Source organism: Tenrec ecaudatus, chromosome 1 (assembly GCF_050624435.1).
Source record: "Tenrec ecaudatus isolate mTenEca1 chromosome 1, mTenEca1.hap1, whole genome shotgun sequence".
Classification (NCBI taxonomy): domain Eukaryota; kingdom Metazoa; phylum Chordata; class Mammalia; order Afrosoricida; family Tenrecidae; genus Tenrec; species Tenrec ecaudatus.
The window spans coordinates 59478782-59494823 of record NC_134530.1 but is presented as its reverse complement, the minus strand read 5'-3'; the positions used below and the strand labels follow the sequence as shown (position 1 = coordinate 59494823).

The 16042-nt window shown below is 53.4% G+C and overlaps 2 protein-coding genes across 7 annotated transcripts in view; one reads left to right on the top strand and one right to left on the bottom strand.

The window, feature by feature from the left end:
- Nucleotides 1-758: 758 nt before the first annotated feature.
- Nucleotides 759-10209, bottom strand: NCDN (neurochondrin). Of its 3 annotated transcripts, none has more exons than XM_075553814.1 (7): nt 9633-10209; nt 8244-8384; nt 6183-7151; nt 4929-5170; nt 4161-4385; nt 3647-3789; nt 759-2261 (listed from the first exon to the last, which is right to left on the bottom strand). In XM_075553814.1, the coding sequence occupies exons 2-7, from the start codon at nt 8364-8366 to the stop codon at nt 1825-1827; spliced, it is 2139 nt and encodes a 712-aa protein (XP_075409929.1). In that variant the 5' UTR covers nt 8367-8384; nt 9633-10209; the 3' UTR covers nt 759-1824. The 3 variants fall into 3 exon arrangements, with proteins under 3 accessions (XP_075409929.1, XP_075409921.1, XP_075409927.1); XM_075553806.1 differs by having other exon boundaries at nt 9295-10206; XM_075553812.1 differs by lacking the exon at nt 9633-10209 and adding an exon at nt 9127-9281.
- KIAA0319L (KIAA0319 like) overlaps nt 10033-16042 on the top strand; it is a 132117-nt gene continuing 126107 nt past the window's right edge. For 2 of the 4 annotated variants that reach the window (XM_075553791.1, XM_075553782.1), the window contains exons 1-2: nt 10106-10310; nt 12854-13023. In XM_075553791.1, the coding sequence (XP_075409906.1) occupies nt 12882-13023 (142 nt within the window). In that variant the 5' untranslated portion in view covers nt 10106-10310; nt 12854-12881. Of the gene's footprint in view, nt 10311-12853; nt 13024-16042 lie in introns of those variants that run through there. The other 2 variants (XM_075553786.1, XM_075553797.1) reach the window with 2 other exon arrangements.

Below are 16042 nucleotides of genomic sequence, written 5' to 3'. Positions count from 1 at the left end.
TCTGCCAAGCTTGCCTGCTTCCCTTCCCTTCTCACTTGGCACCGGTGGAGAACAGTCCGTAATCCCTAAGCCACATTTGGTTTTAGGCTGCGTCGTTGGGTCAGTAGTGATTGGATTTTCTTTTTAATTTTTAAAGCAGTTGACAGCATGTAAAAATTGAATTTAATGTAGGTTAGGATTTGGGGGCCTTGGCAGTGCTGAGCTCATATTCTCTCGGCAACCACCCCCTTGACTCTGAGGGGAGGCTGCCACTCTGGGACATGAAGCTCCAGGTCCCCGACCAGCACTGGCTCCAGAAATATCTGAGGTTCTCAACCTGCTGAACCAGTGACAAATGTAGGCTTGCTAGTCGATGGGTCTGGGGCTCCTGGGTTTGGGGTCTTGACTCTGGCACTCACTACCTGAAACACTTGGAGCCAAGTGTCCTCATCTGTAAATCAAGGTACTGGACAAGGGTGTCTTGCTTGATAAAGTAGAATGGCAGCTACAAAGAGGAAGACCGTCAGGGGGGCAGATTGACACAGTGGCTGTGTGAGGCTTGGGATGGTGAAGGATTGGGCAGGGCTGCATTCTGTTGTGCAGAGGGAACTGACTTGCCGACAACCACTGTGCCTTCTTCATAGGATTCGTGCCAGGGCTGCAGGAGCCAACACCTGTGAAGTGTGCTTAGCAGAGCATGTGGGGCAAATGGGAGCTGTGAGGGAGGCACCTGGGAGGGAGAGACAAAGTGTAGGACAGACCATTCGGGAGCCACTTGGTCACGATGAACATTTATTGAGTGTCACATGTGCACAGCTTTGAACTTGGCGATCACAGAACGCAATGGGGAAAGGGCAGGGGGTGGGGGAGAGGTCAGGGTGGGGAACCTGGGACCATAAGAAAGGCAATCCCTGCTGGAGCCGCCAGTCGCGCCTCCCTGCAGAGAGGAATCAGAGCCAGGGTGGGAGTTCAAGCCAGGCACCGTGGTGGCGATGGGGTGCAACCACTGGGGAAACATGCGATTCTGGGGATGCGGCCCTCCTGTTCCTGGCTTCAGCCAGGCCAGATGGCACCAGGAGGGCAGATCAGATGCTCAGGCGCCCAAGCAGGGATAAGGACTGGCAAAATAAATAACCCCCAACCCCTACTGTCACTCAGCTGCAACACGACACAAAAGCCTGGAGACCAGGGCCCGAGGACTCCTGGGTCTCCGCAAAGGGAGCTCAGGTGGAAGGAGGTTTCCCCACCCTCTCCTAGGCCTGTCTGTCCTGGGTTTCCCTGGAAGGATGGAGACAGTTCAGACCCTGGGTCACTAAAGCTGATAGGAAGAACTGCGAGGTCGATGGCCTGAGCCCACTCTCTGCCCAAGGATCCAAGGGCAAGAGCCAAGGGCCAATTTAAAGGACGTGGGACCTGGGGGCCAGCGGGGGCACCACAGCCTATGGGAGCCCACGCCCTGGCCGGCAGGGCACATGGGCTGTGGCAGTCAGCTCCTGCCAGCCCTGTCCTACCCTGGGCCTCCCTCCTGTGGGGAGGCAGACATTGGGCACAATGACACCTCGTGCCCCCTCCCTGGGGGCTGTTCCGACCTTCCCCAGCCTGGCGGGGGGATCCACGTGGATTTTCAAGATGATCCCTGCCCCCACGAGGGCCCCGGGGGGCGGGATGCGGTTCCTTGCACTTGAGGGGCAGGCACCATGCCCTGGCCCTCAGAAAAGCCAGAAAGCTGGGGAATGTGGGGGGAAGTCTAGGGAGGGGGGTTTCCGTTTGGGGGCTTCAGGGAAGATGCCTCCTCCCTCCTTCCCTTACTACCGGCCCTGGGCCTGTCCCCAGAGTGGACACCCCTCAGGGCTCCGACAGGCACTGCTCCAGGGCGGCCATACGATAGTGACTGGCCGTTTCCTCGCCGGCTTGCAGCCGCATGGCCTCCCGGCACAGCCGGTTAGCTCGGGCCAGCTCCACCAGGACACCCTGGTAGGCGGCCACCATCTCAGGCTTGACGGAAGTGGGACTGACGCTGCCCAGCAGCTGGAGCAGCTCCTGAGGCCAGCGGGAGCGCAGGGCAGCAGGGGCCAGCCAGGGCAGTAGGGGCACACAGCCCGTGAAGGCCTGCATGCCCAGGAACCAGAGCTCCTGCAAGTCGGCCCAGATGCCCTCGTAGTCAGGGGACAAGGCCAGCACAGCCTGGTCCGAGCCAGGCGTGGCGCGGGCCACGTGGGACTGTGAAAGGAAGAGGATGGCAGCAGCGAAGAAGCCTCGGGATGCTGGTGTCCCCTGAAGAGCTGCAAGGCAAGGAGGGTACAGGGGGCATGAGGCAGTGGGCAGGCTGCTTCAGGAGACCCCACCTTCCCCTTCTGGTGTGGGTTGTGCTTGGGGAGCCAAGATCTTTCAGTTCGGAGGCAGCAGAGCCTGGAGTCAGACTGCCTGGGTTTATCCTCCACCTTGGAGTTAATGGGAACTTTGGACAACTTCTTGGGGTCTCAATTTGTTCATTTGCAAAAAGGGGACCACCATGCTCAGCTAAGGGGCCCAGTGGCGCAATGGTTAGGAGCCGGGCTGCTAACTGGAAGGCTGGTGGTCGGACCCCACCTGGGGATCTGCTCTCGCTCCGACTGTAGCTCAGAGAAAGCCTGGGGGCAGTGGGACTTTGTCCTGTAGGCTGACTGGAGTCAGAACTGGCTTGATGGCACTCAACCAGCAGGACCTTCTTGGTGGAGGAGGTGGGTGGAAAGGGTTGACCCATGTCACCCATGTGATTCTTGAGTCAGAGGGGATGGTGAGTTGGCGAAGCAGCTTCTGCTTATATGCCAGGCAGTGGGGATGCCCCCATGCTACAGAAGTTCTCTAAGAGGCTGTGAGTCTAACCTGGTGGCATTTGAGAGATGAGGTGGGCATTGGGGATAAGACATGGTGGCCCTATTCAGGTGTTGTGAGGGGCAGCCGGGGACTGTGGGACTCCTGGGGGGGTTCTGGTCCAGGGCCACTGGGACATGCTCCCCTTCCCACTGCTCGGTACCCTGCTGCCATTCCCATACAGGGAACGAAGAGGCAGCTAAGGGTACGTTACACCCTGTTCCTGGGCATCTGCTCAGCTCCTCCAACCTGACAGATGGGGCACAGGGAACAGGCAGGGACAGAGGGACCCAAGCAGACACCCACGGCCAAAGTGGGAGACACAGAGGGCTGGCAGGGGCTGGAGGGGACGCCTTCCCCCCTCGGAGGCAACAGGGTGAAGGTGATCAAACAGGAATGCAGAGGCTAAAGCTTGCCACCAAGAGAGGCGAGGTACTAAGCAGAGAAAAAGCTCAATGGAGGGGAGTCAGCTTTCTGACTCAAGGCCTGGGTGGGGGCGGCTCCACCTTGAAAACACTGGATCCAGATCCCTGGGGCCGCTGGGGATTCGAGGGGCCTATGCCTGCACCTCTGAGCAGGCGTGTGCTTAACACCCACCAGACCTTGCCTTAAAGTCTTAAGGAGGAAGGAACAGTGTCATTTTGGGAAGGAGGTTGGGGTGGGGGAAGGGAGTAACAGTCAGAGATTCCCTCTTGGTTGGAGAATTGTGCACAACCGGTTCCTGACAATGGTGGCTTATGCCTGCAATGGAGGAAGCCCACCCAGTACTTTGCCTACCCACCCCCCCATTAGGACTGAGCCCCCAGGGGCTTACCTGGAGAAGTGCTGAGGAGCCGGGCCATGAGGAGGCCCAGGGTGGCCACGTTGGCGGCCAGTAGCAGCCTCCCTTGCTGCTGCACGAGTGCAGGCAGCGACGCCATAAGGGTGTTCATGAGAGACGTGAAGCAGGCGTCACGCCTGGGGAAGGATGGGGAGAGGCAGCGTGAGTGTGGACACACGAGCCCTTTGGAAAGCCTGGGACCCTGAGCTCCCAGCTTCCCTGTCCGGGGATTAGCCAGTACTCAGGCTGCAGTGTGAAGCATTAGCTATGGGTCCCAAGGTGGTATCTGGGGAGTCGAGTCTGGTGAGGGCCAGAGCCGGCAGATAGGCCCAGAGAGAATGGCTGGGGGTTCTAGGTATGCCAGAGCCTTGCCTGGCATTTGCCAACTACGAAACCTTTCATGGGAATGCTAATCGAAACCCATGGGCACAGGGAAACGAAATGGGAGATGGAGACTGGAGGCAAGTGTCAGCCCCGGCGTCCTCCCCGGCCTCTCCCGAGCCCTCACTTGATCAGCCCCGGTGCAGTGACCACCAGGTTGAGGAAGATGTGGCAGCAGGTCTGCAGGCCAATCTCCACGCTGTCAGGCAGCACCGAAGTGTCGTGGCCCGGCGATGTTAGCTCCCACTGCTGCAGGAAGTACTTGCACAGGAGTGAGGGGGCCCCCTCCTTGATTAGGATCTCCCGGGGCCCATCTTCCACTGTCAGGTGACACCAGCCAGGGAGAAGGAGCCTAAGGGTGTGGAAGGGACAGACGTAAGTGAAGGCACAAGGAAGCTCTTGTGGGGGTGGATGGGAGAGGGAGGTACCACCTCTGAGGGATGGAAATCAGGTGGGGAAGAGGACAGACACATCCTTGTAGGGACCACAGAACAAGTACATGCTTTGGAGTGACATCAGCCTATGATTGAACCTGAGCTCTGCACTAATAAGGCTTTGGGCAGGTTCCTTTGTCTCTGAGCCTCTTGAAATGGCGGTAAGACTTAGGTCACAGATTTACTGTGGAGACCAGTGAGGTCACTGGAGTAAAAAGTAGAGGTCACTGGAGTAAAATGCTTGGCACACAGTAGGTGATCAATGAATGTGAGCCCACTTTTTATAGGGAAATTTGGGGTCGGTAAGTAACATTTAGGAGTCCAGGCTTCTTGTGAGACTAGGTCTTCCCCAGTAGAAATGATCCTTTAGAAGGGCATTTCTCATGCCCGGGCCAGGAGTCTGGCACAGCCCTGTTTGGGGAGGGGGTGTCTCAGTGGACAAATTGTGACTACTAACTCACCGGAGAGCATCCCCTGGCCAGGAAGGCCCTGGGGTGGTGGGGGAGATGGCCAGGTTGGCCACCTGCTGGGAGAGGTCATTGGCTTCCTCAGCCTCCTCATAGAGGGTCTTGGCGTAGCGGACGAGGAAGGGCAGCAGCTGACAGATTTCCTTGCGCAGGGATGAGGTCTCCTCGGCCAGCCAGGCGCCCAGGATCCGCACCGAGGCGAACACAAAGGGCTCCTTCTGCTTCTCCGACCCCACCTGTTGCCACAAGTTTCCCTTGAGATGGGGCAGGAACAGAGACTCTCCCAGCTTTGGCTAGTCTGCTGGCCGGCCACAGAACACACAACTCAGAGAGCTCTAACCTCTGAATCAATTCTTCAGAGGCAGGCACTAATTCTTCTTACGCCCCTTGTACAGAACACCTTATATATGGGAGACACCAGCTCCACAGGGGTTTGACTGGGCACGTATGCAGAGTGAGCTGGACCTCAGACAAAATGCTCCACACTCCCTGCGACTCAAAGCATACCCTAACTCCCCCTGGGCCCCACCTCTTCTTTATCTCAAGGCCAGGACACTCACCGGACCAAAGCGGAGTAAGCGCTCGTCTAAGCAGGGCTGACTGATGTGGGGTGGCGGTGGCGGGAGGACAGAGTTAGCCTGGTGTATGGGCTACAAGGCTGGAGAGATCAGTGGTTGGAGCAGGCCACTGAAGTGACCAAAGTGTTGGCTGAATCTCTGTGGGGAAAGAATGCTGCACCCTCGGCCAGAGAAGGAGAAGTGGGGGTATCCAACAGAATTAGCTGAACCTCTGTAGAGACCAGGACTAGGACCAGGCGGCCTCGGGCTTTCTCTATGCACCATCACCGGTGTGTGTGAGTATGTAAAACAACGTTACGGATGGAGTACAACAGACTGCTCCAACTGAGTGTGTGTTAGGAAGAGATGTGTGTCGTGTACAGTGTGTGTGTTTGGGGGAGAGTGGTGTGGGTGGGAGGGAGGTTATTGTGTTGTGTGTGCAGTGTGATGTGGGCGCACATATGGTGTGTGGTATGGTGCTTGTGTGGAGGCTCCCGGAGGGAGGAGCGTAGGGAGGTCTGGCCGCACACTACTCCCTGGAGTGCCTGCTGCAGTATCAGCCCAAGTGGCGAGGTGTAGGAGCGCCTCCATTTCCCAGCACACCAGGGCAGGGGGCTTCACTTTCCCCTCTCACTTGCCCTGGGGCTCCTGCACTGGCTCCGCCCACCCTGGGATCCTCTGAACCTCTTACCTGCTGCAGATAGTGAATGACAGCTGCGATGGCCTCCTTCATGATGCTCACGAGCTGTACCTTCTGGGGCTCCTTCAGCAGGGACTGCTCACAGCGGGTGCACTCCTGGATACCCAACTCCATGAGGGCGTAGCAGGCGGTCACTACATCCTCCTTCACCTCAGAACCCGGCTCCTCCAGGGCCAGCCGCACCTCCACACAGGCCAGGTTCACCAGCAGGGCCAGGAACTTGCTCCCTGAGCTGCCCGCTGGGATCCAGTCTGAGCCGCAGGCGTGCGCCAGGCGGGCTGCCAGCTTCAGAGCGGGATTGCGCTGCCAGGAGCTCAGCTTGCTGCCCAGGATGCGTGCCAGCCCAGCCTGCAGATCCCGGAGGCATTCAGGGGGCACGGTTGTCGGGGGCAGAAAGAGGGGTAGCAGCTGGCACAGCTCAAACTTGCTGGCATCCTCGGCTTTCTGGAAATCCTCGCTGAGGCCTCGCAACACAGCCTGAAGGTCAGGCTCCGCCTCCTTCCAGCACTGGGTCTCTGCAGCAGCCAGCAGCCCCACCAGGAGTGCCAGGGCCTGGTCAAAACCGTAACCATGCCCCAGGTACGCCTGACACAAGGCAGACACGGTGCCACCAGCAATGAGGTGCCGGGGGCCCCGGGGTGTGCCTGCCACCGCCGTTAGGCACTGGTAGGTGTCGTCAATCATGGAACGGCGGGCAGCGTCATCGGGGTCACCCCGGGGTGTGAGGAAAGTGCTGAGGATGGGGATCTTGTTCAGGACTTGGGGGTGGGCGGCCAGCTCAGGGTCACTACAGAAGCAGGCCAGCAGAGCCACACCCAGGGCCCGCAGAACGTGGTCGGGGCAGCCATCTGGTGCCTCCTTGGTAGTCAGAAGGCGATTGGGGAAGGTAAAGCCCACGGCATCGAAGATCCGCCGCCGAGTTTTGGCATCGATGTCACCTGCTTTAACTGCCTTGGTCACCTATGGGGGTTGGGGTGGGGGACTGTCAGCAGGATGGAAAAAGAGAAGGCCACGACTGTCCTTCCCTGAATCCTGAAGTGCTGAGGACTAGTGGTAGGTTATGCAATGGGGCTCCCTCTGGGTTTGGAAGCCTCGCAGAGATGGTCTTATCCAGCTCCTGCCTTCTCCCTGGAGGCAGAGAGGCGTGGCTTCCAGGATCCCTCACATCTAAGCTCACCTCTAAGCAATGAAGGTCCGCTCTTCCTCAACCACCACTCCTGGTCAGTCCGGAGGTGTTTTTGATGCCTCATCTAGATGCTCACACTCTGACTTGGACGGGGCTCAGAACTCGGTATTTACAAACCCCCGAGGGTTGAGGGTCCTTTCTGATGGCTCCCTCGGGAGAAGCCTCTGATCCATTCCCGCCACCTTCTCAGGGGAAATGGCTCCTATGTCTCGCCGCGCTGCTGTCAAAACATTTCCCCTTCCATATCACCTAAACACCTCCTCTGCTGCAGTGTGAGCCCTTGACTCTGGAGCCTTCTCCCTGTTGCCATGGCAAACAAGCAGTGCTGTTCTCCCTCCTCCCTCTACCCCCCACACACTCACTCCCCCCCCCTCCATTGCCAGCACTGCAGCTCTGCTCTGCTGTCCCTAGCTTTGGTCCCTAACTTAGCAAGGCTAAGCCTCAAACCAGTGCCTTTGTCCTCATCCTACCTATCGCCACCCTGGCTGTCCCTAAGGGTCCTTCTTCAGCCCCTTTCAGCCCTGCTACTCTCTCCACCCCCAGAGCAGCCATCCTCAGCCTCAAGTACTCTGCACTAGTTACTACCTGCTGCTGTTACCCTATGAGTCAGTCCCCATCTGCTCCGGGACGCCCCAGAGAACAGCCCAGGCAGCCTCCTCCAGGGCCCCAGGGACCACAAACCCTCCTTCCCTTCACCTCCACTCTCTTGGGAGCAAAAAGGAGTCCAAAAGAAGGGGTCTTAGGCGCTCTTTGGTGTCTCCAGGCCCTAGCACCACCTCTATATCTTTGGGGACTCACTGACCCCATTACTAGAGCGCTCAACCACCCACCCCTTCCCACCTCCCAATTTCCAGCCAGTTCCTTACTAGCAGCAGGGCTGCAAACTGCTCACTGTCATTCTTGGCCTCACGGAGGGCTCCCAGGTAGCGTTCCAGGGTGGGGTTTCGGCCCTCTGCCTGGTTCAGAGCTGGCTCACAATCCGAGGCCATGGTGCCCGCCTTGCCCAACTGTGAACACAAGAGGGACTGAGCATCCCTCTGCAGAGGAGGGGTGGGGGCGGGGGTGGGAGTGGAAGATGGAGGGAGGGATTAGCACACGGGGAGGGGAGAACCAGAGGAGGTAGGATACTCAGGATTGACCTCCCTCAGGGGGAGTCTTTTCAAAGGACTGGACCTAAAAATCCTTAGGGATGGGGAAGGGACCCCTGTCCAAGGTCACCTCCGGAAAGCAAAGGAAAGAAGGACCATGCATTCTGCTGCTCTGTTGGACAGCTCCTCTCAACCAGTCAGGGGGGTGGGGGTGGGGTGGAGGGTCCCTCTGCTCAGCTGTCCTCTGGCACAGCAGGCCAGGTCTGGTCTTATCTTCCTCAATCAAGGCACACAAGGAAGGTGTAGTAAGGACAGACAGGGAGGAATGGAGACAGACAAGGGCTCAAGTTCGATTATCCAGACTCAGGCTAAAAAGGGGGAAAGGGGTATCCTAAGCTTCCTCTCCCCTTCTTCCTAGGAGGCAAGGAACGAGCTTCAGCAGAAGAGAGTTTGCTGGGTGCTGACCAAGGAGGGCATAGAGGCCCCTCTGGGGACCCCACCCCTACAGCCAGGGCTCACAGACGCCCCCGCGGGCTCCTTGCCTCCTTTCCTCTCCCTCCCTCGGGCAGAGGCTGCAGCAGCAGCAGCAGCAGCAGCAGCAGCAGCAGCAGCAGCAGCAGCAGCAGCAGCAGCATTAACCCCTTGAGTACCCTCTCCTCACCATCCCCGCCCTGCCACCACCAGCCTGTGGATACTGGCAGAGGTTGGAGAAGCAAGAAGGGGTCCCGGGAAGCTCCCAGGACAGCGGAGAATCCAAAAGCCTGATAATCGAAGTGGAAGTGCTGAGATGGGAGATGAGATAGGGAGGAGGATTCCTGGCAGTCACCACCTGTCCCGCCGCGGCCAGGTCACAACACGACATTGATGAAGTCACGACAGGGCAGCGATGAGATCACACTTCACGATGGCGTGGTGATGTCACGGAGAGATCACGGCAAAAATCACGACAAGGGGCAGCCCCCAAAGATGACAGGGCAAATAAAAAATATAGAGCTATATACTGAAAAGGGCTCTGACAAAATGGAGTCTCGACAGGGCACGGTGATGTCGCGATATGGAGCGATGGAGTCGCGACAGGGTCCCCGGGGTGTGTCGGCATCGATGAGCGCCCGCTCGGAGAGGTCCCAGCTGGGATGCAGGGGAGGGCTTGAAAGGGGCTGAGCTCACCAGGCTGCGGCCCCGAGCAGCGAAGTCTTCTCCGAGCGCGATGCTCCGGGAGCCTGAGGCCGGTACTGGGACCGCTGCTCACGCCGCGTTGCCCACTCCGGGCTCCAGCCTGCCGCAGCTCCACCCCCACCCACGCACCGCTCTCGACCAATCCGTGGAGACTTCACTTCAGACTCTGGCCAATAGTATGGCAGGGCGCTAAGCCGTGGGGGGTGCCGCCGCTGTCGCCATCTTGCTTGTGGGTATTGCCCGACTCTGGGGCCTGAGGCTCTTGCGGGGGAGGCTACTTGAGGCAGACTGCCTCTGGAGAGCTCGAGGCGAAAGGTTGGAGGCCAAGATTCCTCCGCGTGGGCGTGGCTCTATCCACCAGCGCTGCCCCTCCTCCCCTTCGGGCTCGTGGCTGACATTGCGCTTCCGGGAGAAGGCGGGCTTGCTTAGCAGGGAGAGTGTGCTTCCGGGTTGAGCCCAGAGCGGTGGGAGGAGGCGGCGTTTCCGGCGGCCGTCGCTGTCCTAGGAGGCTGAGGCGAGAGGTAGCTGTCCGGGTGGGAAACCCGCACTACCTTCTTCCTCTTCCTACTCTGAGTGAAGGGGAGCGAAGGTTGGGGCTCCGACCCCATGGACCGGGAGGAGGCAGAGGCTGCCGAGAGTCGGGGCCCCGCTGTGCGGCCCTGAGCCCCGGTAGGTGGCCGGGGGCGGCTGGCTGCCAGGCCTAGGACCAAGAGCTCAGGGGAGGGGCTAGCGGGATGGCGATTCTGGGGGTGCGCTGGCTGGGTGTTGTGACCCGGAGGCGGAGCTCCTGGCCCGGCCGGGTCAGCCAGTTGTTTCTGGCCTTTTAGGTGTGGAACTCGAGTCCCAAGCGGAACCCCACTCTTTCGGGTTCTGGCCTGTCATGCTTCTCCTCTGTCACCTGACAGTCTGACAGACTGACCCCCAGCTCGCGCTCCAGCCCTCCTTCCACCTCGCCCTCTGCAGCCTCGCCCTCAGCCCGTTTACTCGACTGCGGTGTGTGATTTCTCCCACCCAGAGAGAAAGTGGATGCCGGATAAAGGGGGCGGGGTCGGCACGCTGTGGAAATGGTGGGAGGAGAGCTGCGTTCGCTAGGACTTTGAAGAGGAGACCCCAGAGAGGGTCCTGTGGTGGCGGCGGGGCGCCCAAAGTGCAAGGAAGTCAAAAGAGAAAAGCCTCGGGCGGGATTCGCTAAGCTCCCGACGGTCGTGCCCAACCGACAATAAATGCAGTTCGTAGCATTAGCGGCCTCTCCCTGTGCGTTATGTGATTAACAGACTGGGAACAAATCGGAAAGACGACCTTCCAGAACAAGCTGTTCATTTTTCCAGCTATTTGGAAAACAGTGTCTGCAAATATAAGCAAAGCTATTCATGGCAGTCTGTTCTATAACTTTTCCCAAATAATCTGCACTCCCCCCCACCCCCAGCCCCCCCAGAGCTTGATTCTTGATTACTCATACCAACTGAATAGGCTGTTTCAGACGTGCTCTGTCGTTGTTCAAACATATCTTATCTCTGTGTACATAAATGGAGTTCCACGTATGTAGCTGACAGACTGAACTATGATACATCCCCCATCAACCTGAAGTATTAAGTAAACATTACCCCCTGCTCTGTCTGAACAGCTGCTGCACCAGAGAGTGCTTTTATTTCGGGTGTGCTTGTAACGCCCTAAATGCCAGAACTATTGCAAGCTTTTCTAGATTTTTCATTTTGTGAAGGATTGTGGGGGTGTGTGTTCCTTCCCTGGGTTGTTACCCCATGCTTCTCTAAAGAATCCTTTAGTAGCTTGGTGGGGTGTTGTGGTGTCTGCCTCTGGTCAGCTAGCCTTTGGCTTGCCCCGAGGGGTGATTTGTGTCCTTAGGCAATTGGCAATTGTAGGTTGCCCTAGGAAAGACAGGTTTGGCAGTCAAGTGAAATTAGCCTCTTTTGCATGGTTTTGTAAAACAGCTCTTCTAAGTCAGCTTGCTAGCCCAACGTGTTTATTACTCCTGTTTCTGAAACCTATTCATTTCTTTTAAGCTTCTATCGCCTACCTGCCAGGCTATTGATGACAGGTGTTGAGTCACTTTGAGTTTAAAATCCTTTTGTGGCAGGCAGAGCAGAGTTGGGTAATATCCATAGACATGCACACTCGCACTTGCACATTCCACCCATGCCAGTGTGGAAGGCTATAGAAAATTAAGCTCTATTTCTTAATCTCTTGAATGTGTCTACAGCCCACATACCTCCATTCTGCCCCCTGCTCCCCAATATGAACTACAAAACATGTAGCTATAGGAGTGGATGGAAGTAAATGAGCAAAACAAGAGTCCTCAGTGAAAGCCTTTCTTGGGTGGGCTGTACCTCAGTTCTGCAATTCTCTGTGTGGGTGCCTTGCATTCAGTCAGCACTGATGTCTAACCTAGGCAATGCCAGTCAAGTCTCCCTCTATGCTAGCTTGAGGGTGAGGGTGGGGTGGGTTTGTAACCTTGAGCATTTGCCAAGTGTGACTGACATGTGCACACTTAGGACAGAAGATTCTTTAATTGCTTCTAAAGAATACAATCGGCTCTCAAATGTTGCCAAGATTCATATAATTATGCAATATGGTCAAGTTGTGTAAAAAGGAAGACATTTATGCTGCACCAGTTTTTCTGCTGGAAGGGCCCTAAGTTATCTGGCCATGTCATAAGGGCTGTGTAAAATATATCTATAGGTATGAATTTAAGCCAAGAATTGCAAATGACTTTGGGGACCAGAGAGGTAACATGGCCGTTTCATTGGATTGATTTTTAAGATAATAGTGTCAGGGACATTACAGGTGAGTCTATGTGTCATACCAAACTCTCAGGTCAGCTGGTCTTTGATGATCAATCTCTTTTTTATAAATAGAAAGTATTTGGTCAAAGTCAGAGCTGGAGGGAGCAGAGCTGGAACTAAAATTCAGATCTCTCTCTCTGGCTGGGGCTCTAAACACTGATTTGCTCTTAGACTAGCCCATAATGGAATATAAAGTGTTTCAGGTTTATAAGGGATTCATTTCATTACCCCTTGCTGTGTTATCCTGATAATTACAGGTTGTGTCAAAGCTCAGGTGTAAAATGTATGGACAGGAATGAGCAGTGAGAGACAGACTTGCAATTTTTCCCCCTCTAATGTTTCACATTTCCTAGCATTCCACATTTTCAGAAATCAGCTATTAATTGGTGGATAATTTCTCTCTCTCTCTAGTGCACTGGTCTTACTTATCTGGAAGACCATGGGGAAGGCCTTGGAAGTCAAGCCAGGCCCTGCTTCCTGGATTTTATCAAGCTACTGTTGGCAGCCACCTGTGAGGTGGTTGAGAAGTCTGTACCTGTTTTACACCTGTTTCTGCTTCAGTACTCTGCTATTGCCAACAGGTATGGTTTTTGCTATAGATTTAAGCTTGGAAAGAAAGAAAAAGGTGTTCTGTGTATGAGTCCATTCATGTGAAAGACTTTCTGAAAGTCCTTTTTTCTTGTCAGTTCTTTGGTTGGCTTTATTCCTTTGAGAATGTAGAGTGTGAGCAAGCAGCCATGAGAAAACCTTCTTAGCATGCTGCCGTCCTGGGCAGACTACACAATCTGCTACATTAGGGATATGGCCCTCCTTTTGGTGGACACTTAGTTTGCTAGGATTTATTTGTTTTCATCTGGGACAAAATATTAAGTTGAATTCTTTTTCATCTAGAAGATTCAGCAGGATCATATTGAGGTTTGATGAAGGCATAATGAAAATAGCGTCAGAGGAGGGTGGAGAGCCTGGAATGGGGGGGAACGGAATGCTGTGAAGCTGATTGCCTGCCTGAGCAACTGCATCTCTTGCCTTGAGACCAGAACTGAACGTTTTGATCAGAGAGTCAGTAGAAGAATCCTGATCAAAAGGGAGAAAATGCAGAACAGAAGTTCAGATTCTGAAGCCATAGTGGATAGGTGTTCTGAGGTAATCTTTAACACCAAACCAAAAGTGAAGTAATCTTAAAACTTGAGCATATTACTCTTTATAGACGTATGTAAGTGGGATCAAATTGGCGCCACTGAATTGTACATGGAGAAACTGTTGAATCTGTGTATGTTTAGCTGTGTATATTCTCAGCAGAGAATATGTAAATGTAACAAATGTAAAAATTACATATTTTTTATTTTAAGGAAGGATAATATCTATCTCCCTTGTAGCTTAATTTCTAGGATAATGTAATTAAAGTGTCTAGTACAACACTGTGCAACAGAAGTGCTTTGTCAGTGGTACTTTGCTCCCTACCCTTTCTCATGCCCCTTCTGTTCTGAATCTCCACTCATGGGGAGGATGTGTTCTTTGGTTTTCCCATAGAAAGGGGACATGCTGATTGATTTTATAAGGTGTGCTTTCCTCCTTTGTATTATTTCACCAGCCTAGAGCCTCTTGCCAGGAAACCATGCCAAGAAGGCTGCATTTCAAAGGAGAACTCCCTTTCTTTCTTTCTTTCTTACTTCCTGTCGGTTCTTTTGTTGGCATTGCTCCTCAGAGTTTGGATTGTGAGAACACAGCAATTTGAGAAAGACTTCTGTGCGTGCATGCTGCCATTCTGGGCAGTAACCGAAAAGGCTTCTGCTGTGGAGATCTCTGCTGGGGATAACTCATAATCAGACTTTTGCTCCTATAATTGTGAAAGTTTCTGTTGTTGTTTTGACCCCAAAGGAATTGGTGGCCATGATCTTGAAAATCAAGTAATTACTGTATTTAGCAGTTTTGGTAACATCAGCTTTGGTGTTTTTGTTGTCCCGCAGTGGTGGTTGGTGATTACATAATTATAGCAGTTGGAATTGCAATTGACAGAGAGCTGACCTAAATGTTTTTATGCCAGATGATGTTTTGTTAGGACAGCTGACTACTGCAGGCCAATATTTTTTTTGTATGATAATTTGAATTAAATAAGCAACTGACTTTGCACCATCAGTTTCAGGAAATTTCATTTCTGAAGGGGACCACATACTGAGCTTCTAGCTATAAACATTACATATTTTACCTAATTTAATTGTCAAAAGAATCCTAAAACACATAGTTTTAATATCATCTTATAGATGAGGAAATTGAGGCCCGGAGAGGCTAACTGGCAAGGTCACCCAGTAAGGACATGACAGAGCAGGAATCTAAGCCCAGGTTTGTCTGCTCTAAAGCTCATGTTTTCTTTTCTGCTTCTCTGCCGTTTAACCATTGTTGGTCTTTTTTTGGAGGACCAAAGACAGTTTTTTTAGCTGGACCATTAATTCAAAGTGGGTGGGTGGGTGGGGTAGTGGCAATGCTGAGTCTTTCTAAATTTTCCATCTAGTACTTGGTTAAATAGCATTGTGGTTTCATTGGACTTCATCAAGCTTGTGAGGCCCCAAGGTTAATCTTTACTTGATGCATATAAACAGGACAGGTGAGAAGATTGATTGTAAAAATGCAAAGGTTGTTAGGAGTTCTAGTGGGGATTAGATTGTACTCTTTCCGTTTTAGAAAAGTTTGGGTGGGTGGAGGGAGACATCGATCTGTGTAAGACATGAAAAAAATAATAGCTGACTACTGCAGGCCAATATTTTTTTTTTTATAAATTATCAAGGGTTCATGAGGGAAGGCAGGGGTAGGGAGGGAAAAATGAGCTGATACCAAGGGCTCAAGTAGAAAGAAAATGTTTTGAAAATGATGATGGCAACAAATGTACAAATGTGCTTGACACAATGGATGGATGATGTATGGATTGTGATAAGAGCTGTGTGAGCCCCCAATAAAACGATTAAAAAAAAAAGTTTGGAGCTTTTACTATGGAAGTTGATCAAAAAGCATGAGTGTTGAAACTGAAGGAGGATTTAATAACCAAATAATAGATAAGTTTATTGTGTATTTCAATCTTTCGTAGCTCATTCAAGTCCATTTTTCAAAAACCTGCAGTGCGTTTTATTGTTTTTATATGGATTTTCTTGACATAGTCTTATAACTCATACCAAATGATTGAATCAAAAAACCTCTGCCATCAAGTATATTCCAACTCATAGTGACCTTATAGGACGGGGTAGAGCTGCCCCCCGTAGGGTTTCTGAGACTGTAAATCTCTACAGAAGTAGAATGCCTCATCTTCTGCTAGCTGGTGGTTTCAAATTGCTCATCTTATAGTTAGCAACCCAATGAGTAGCCCACTACACCATCAGGACTCCTCTAACTACACACCAGGGCTTCTTAATGATTGGATGGGACTATGCAAATAAGGTGCTTATGACCCCACCAAAGGGATTGAACGCTTGTTAATAATGCAAATGAAGTGTACAGTACCCATGTGAGGGTTGAATCAGGCAAGTAAGGTATATGGAACCCTCATGAGGGAATTGATCAATTTTGTCATCCTGGTAGGCTTAAAATGAGCTATTCAGAGGCTTACAGAAA